Here is a 5,800-nt window from a genome sequence, read left to right as displayed (position 1 = left end):
TGCAGTATATGTTTTTGTTTTCGGATTTTATATTAGTAAGGTTGATTTTATTTGATTCTAAAAAGATATTAAAATTTTGATTGTTGCAGCATTACAAAATACAAAGAATATATACTACATTTTTGTCATTTGTTAATAGATTTTAGCCACATAGGTTAAAAATTAAAATATTTATTGTATGGCAAAAATAAATTGAAAAAAAAAATCATCCAGTAGCTGGTGCCAATGTAAATCGTGTAAATCAGACTTAAAAATCGTGTAAGTGTCACTTATTTTTTAAAAAAGTTTATTAAGGATGTATACCATCCTGGACACTTTATCTGCGTGATCTGTATTTTAATGCATGCGACAGAGATAAATATAAAGGACTGCTTGACAGACAGAGAAACAAAATAAAAAGCGGCTTACAGTGTTGCCGGTTTTTATGTCTGTAGAAAAAATAAACTCTTTTAACTTTCTTGTATTCTACTGAAATGAAGATAATATAGATAAATTATAAGATATATATTAATCTTACAAACTAAATATAATCTATTACAGATGTAGTAAAAAGACACAAGCTAATTGCCAAAAATGAAGCTCTAACACTAGATGCAACATTTTTCGTAAACGCCTACTTGCTCGGTTTGAAATTTTGATGCAAAATTTGGCAATATCGCATGGAAGGTTTTTTTAATGCACTTGACTTTCCATTAAGCTGTCTACATTACTGTTTTCACGTTAAAATTCAGACCACGCTTTTACGATGACCCGATCGGTATATCGTTGATATTTGCGTGTCTGACAACTTGTCGTACATCAAGCCCGCTACGTACCGGGTCGCCTTTACGGTGAAACGCAACCGGCGCACGGCATCCTTCTTCACACAGCGCTTCGCCCTTAAAAGGCCACAGCGCCCCTTGCGCAGGACCAACTGCGTGCGCACCCCTTGCTTTGACTCGCCTCGAGAGCCGCTCCGCTCAGTTCAACGTTCAGTTCAGTTGCGATTTAGTACTACCCGCATCGGTACCACCGTTCACGTCGCCGTCGCAACAATAATAGATCAGTTCGTAACCAACCGGTCAGAGGGTTTAAAGCTTCGTTTCGCGCGACGATTGATGTCCAGTATATCGGGCGAAGTACCTAGTTGTTAGTACCACCGTACACCCCCGCGCGGCACCATGTGCGACCAGTCCGCATCAACGCAGAGCATCGCAGATTATTTAGCCCAGTTGTTGAAGGATCGTAAACAATTGGCAGCGTTCCCCAACGTGTTCCTGCACGTCGAACGGCTTTTGGATGAAGGTAAGGTACTTCCATATCAACCCCACGTCCCAAACCAAACGAAAATACAGAAATTTTCCGTTTAAGTTAACCGGAGAAGGTTTTGTAAGCTTATTAGGCTTGAAACAAGATTGTTTACTACGTTTTTCGGTGAAAAAGGCAGTACCGGGAGAGGTTAAACTGTGTAAACTGTTGCTGGCGAATTCCAACGCGCGACGCGGTGTTGCCAGATCGAAACTACGACGGTCGGAAGCTACGGGCGACCCAGTTTACTAAAATTTCACGCTTATCACACGAAGGATTTCTTTCTGTACCGTAAATTCAAAACAAACGAGCACGGTATTTGTTCTTTAGCCTGCTTGTTAGATCTAGATTTGCGGTTTTACTCCTGTCAAATTAGTTTGATTAAACATACCTGTTTGTGCAATTTGATTGACAAGAACGGTGTAAGTTTTGAAAAAATGTGTTAAAGATATTTTCAGTTTCTTGAGTTAATTTGAAGATATTTTTTTATATACGTAGGTTGGATTTTAAGTTTATACAATCGCTTGTTTCTTCAGTTGTACTGGACATGTCTTAACCATTCCATTAAAGGATCGAAGAACTGTTAATGCCGAATGGTATACAACAATTTATTTGCCAACGGTCTTCGATGAATTAAGAAAAAAAAAATAACTGAAAACGTCGCATCATTCTTCATCACGACAATGCCACCTCCCATAAAGCACGTCAAACACCTGAATATTTGAAGGAGGAAATCAAATTAATATCTCATTGCCCGTATTCACCCGATTTATCGCCTAATGACTTTTTCTTGTTCTCCACTGTCAAACAAAAGATGCGCGGACAGCGTTTTTTTTTTCACCACAAGAAATTGTTGAAGATTTTCAAAACCATGTTTCTATGATATCAGTTTCAGAGCGGAAAAACTGTTTCCAGAATTCGTTTGAGCGTATGCAAAAATGTATAGACCTTAAGGGCGAATATTTCGAAAACCAATAAAACACTTCCATTTCTGTTTCTTTTTGTAAAAAACTTAAAAGGTAACCTACTTAGTACATACAAAACACCGAAAAAGTAACAGGAATGGATGGTTAATATAGGTTTGATGAAATATTTGGATGAACATACCCACACAACGACTTGATTAAATCTTTCAAATACATTTGACGAGACTATATTGACTTAATTTGACGTCATGTTGTCATTTCAAAATTCGATCAAACCATTTAATTTCTTGTATCGTAAAACACACAGCAAATTCTTTTTTATATCGTCCTGATGATTTTTTTGCCAATCAACTGTCCTATAACGTCGTTAGATTTCTCCATAACTTCTTTCGGAACCAGATTTTTGGTACTTCAAGAAGGTCAGTGTTGACAATGTTTTCATCAGTAAATATAATAAGATCCAAACCATACACAAGCGGATTAAACAATACTCAATGATTTAGAAACAGTTTAAAATAAAATATGGAAAGTCATTCGTCCGCAATTGACTTTTAGAGTACTTATTCGGTAAAACATCTGGCAGAACATATTCTAACTAGTGCTTTAGTTTTATCATTTTCAGTTTATTGAACCATTTCCAATAATGGTGTAGCCTCCCTCACATACTCTCTTTGTAGTTGGGCCCATTGTTGTCAATTGTTATGCGTGCGTGCCCAATTTATCCCTGCTAATTTCCTAATATCATGGTCCCGTCTCAGGTTCGGTTTTCTTCTATATATATATATATTAATCGGTTTAAAACGTTCTACGTCTTCCGATGCCATCTCTCCATGCACCCTCTCCGAGAGATCTTTCCTCCATCAACGTGTCAATCCCTTCCTGCCAACTTCTTCTTGGTCTACCCGGTTTTCTTCTTCCTGCTGGTTTCGAGTTTATAATTTGCTTTGAGATTCTTATTTCTGCATTCGTTGGACATCCCCGTACCATATGAGTTGCGACTGTTCTTTATTTCGTCCACTATTGTATGTTTAACTTCAATAATCTCTCTTATGCGTTCATTAGTTATTCGCGCGAGTCTTGATTTGCCTGCTGATCTTCTCCAAAAATCCATCTCTGTAGCTTCCAGCATTCGTTTTGTTGTTTCCGTAATTGGCCACATTTCACAGCTGTACATGGTTATACTCTTGATGATGATGATATATTAATGTTTTGTTCTTGCTGTTTATGCTTCTGTCCCACAGTATCCCATTTAATACCGTGATAGCTTTCCTTCCAAGTTGGTTTCGTTCTTTAATTGCTGTATCCAACAGTCCGTCATTTGTGATTTGCATACCCAAATATTTGTATTTTGTGCAGCACTTAAACGGTTAGTATTTTGGTGCAGCACGTCGGTTTTCTTCTAGGTCTCTTAATTCCACGTGGGTACCATAAAGTAGTCTTTGTGGTCCATCTGTTGTCCGTTCTTCTTGCCAGGTGTCCTGCCATTGCCATTTAAGGGATTTGACTCTGTGGATGACATCTATTACCTCTTCTTTTCTCGTATCCACTCTATTCTTTTACGGTCCCTCTTAGTTATTCCCAGCGTTGTGCGACCTGCAGTTTTCTTATGGTGTCCGTTTTAAGTGTCCAGGTTTCGCATGCATAGGTAATGACTGGTACTGTATGTATGATTGCTTTTTTATATAAGAACAGATTAATATTATAAGATAAATAACTTTTCCTTTGTCACCTAAATTATCGTCAGTAAAACCGCACTATTAGTCAGCAAGTTTGCTTGTTCCAATTTTTGTTTTGGCTTTTTTTCCAAAGAAATAAAAGTCATGATTCGCCCAGAAAAACGAATAACATTCAAGAAATGGTATGGTTACGGATTAAACCAAGTTTATTAATAACAATTACATATATTTTGTTGATTTTAAGCCGGTTTATGTTTTGGGTTAAATATCTGGCGATAGATAATGCAGATCTCATTTTACAAATTCATTTTTTAACCTAAGCCAAGTTAATTTATTATAAATAAACATTTATCTATATAAGCATATATTTAAGAATTATTGCATAAAATAATCAATCATGCTCATTGTTTTGGATAATACGAATAATTTATGAAAACACTGTAATTGGGGATCGCATAAACTCTACAAGAGCTATCCAAAATAAGCTATTAATGTCCGCAATTTTTTTTATTATTATTTTTATTAATGCTAGCAATTCTAATGAACTAAATTTTATTCAATGTAAGTAAGAAACTCAGACATATTCAAACCTAGAATGCTTTGAAGAAAACGTTCGACCAATATGTGTACTACCAGTTATGACCTAGGTATGCATGCGAAACCTGGACACTTAAAACGAACATTAGAAGGAAAATGCAGGTTGCACAACGCTCAATGGAACGAAATGTGCTGGGAATAACCAAGAAAGACCGTAAAAGAATAGAGTGGATACGACAAAAGACTTGGTAATAGATGTTATCCACAGAATCAAATCCCTCAAGTGGCAATGAGCAGGACAACTGGCAAGACGGACGGACAACAGATGGACCACAAAGATTACAGTATGGCACCCACGAGGAATTAAGAGACCTGAAGAAGATCAAACTTGGATAGGACCATGATATTAGGAAATTAGCAGGGATAACTTGGGCCCGCATCACCAATAATAGATAACAATGGGCCCAACTAGAAAGAAAATAAAGTAAAAGTAAAGATTTGAAGTTAACGTCTCGTTTTTGCTGCCAGGGCTAATCTCGACGGGGTCTACTTTGTTTACGCGGAATCCGAACCACGGTCCTCGGCCATATCATTGTCAATGGCCTACCGACTTGACAATGTCTAAATCGACTCTTACTCACGAGATATTAGACTCATCCTGCCTCGAACCGGCGTGAATGAGCAGTGTGTGTCAATAGATTTTACACTTTTGCCTTTTTTGGACAACAGCACGATACAGAGTTTCGAAGCGGTCACCCGTCCATCCACTAGTATCGCCTTATATCGCTTAACTTCGGTGTTCTAATGGGAACCGGTGTTTCGACCATACAAAGAATGTATCTAAATATGTGAGGGAGGCTACACCATAATTGGAATAATGAAGCAATTTTAAGCTTCCAATATCTTAAAATGTTCTAATTATAAAAATAGAATATTAGAAATTGTTATCAATAATATAACTAATAATAATTACATAAAATTTTAAATTTTTGTTATAACATACATACATGTTTTCTAGATTTAAGCGAAATAGCAACGTTAAGTTGATTTATATCTTAAACATGTTCTACTTAAGAAATGGGAACAAAGACAAATGGTTTCTGTACACTGCACAGAGATAATGGTGTTGTATAACCAGTTTATTAGATTATTTCGTTTTAGATTAAATTAAACATATAGTATAGTAGTTTTAAAAATGCACCCAAGGAATGTTTTAAAATATATAATTAAATAGGTATTTATTGCTAATTGACCAAGGTAATTTTAGAAGGAACTTACTGTTGAAACTGTTGATATAGTGGAAGGTTTGTAACATTACAAAATTTAGTAATTCAGCTGATTACCCATTAATTAACAAAATTTTAGGTAGAATTT

General features: G+C 36.2%; 1 protein-coding gene across 2 annotated transcripts in view; it reads left to right on the top strand.

The window, feature by feature from the left end:
- The first annotated feature begins 959 nt into the window (after positions 1–959).
- Positions 960–5,800, top strand: part of LOC115882531 (protein held out wings) — a 177,819-nt gene continuing 172,978 nt past the window's right edge. For both annotated transcript variants that reach the window (XM_030900648.1, XM_030900647.1), the window contains exon 1: positions 960–1,284. In XM_030900648.1, the coding sequence (XP_030756508.1) occupies positions 1,161–1,284 (124 nt within the window). In that variant the 5' untranslated portion in view covers positions 960–1,160. The remainder of the gene's footprint in view (positions 1,285–5,800) is intronic.

Source organism: Sitophilus oryzae, unplaced genomic scaffold, assembly GCF_002938485.1.
Source record: "Sitophilus oryzae breed Bouriz unplaced genomic scaffold, Soryzae_2.0 scaffold_177_pilon_pilon, whole genome shotgun sequence".
NCBI classification, from domain to species: Eukaryota; Metazoa; Arthropoda; class Insecta; order Coleoptera; family Curculionidae; genus Sitophilus; species Sitophilus oryzae.
This window is presented reverse-complemented; position numbering and strand designations above follow the sequence as displayed.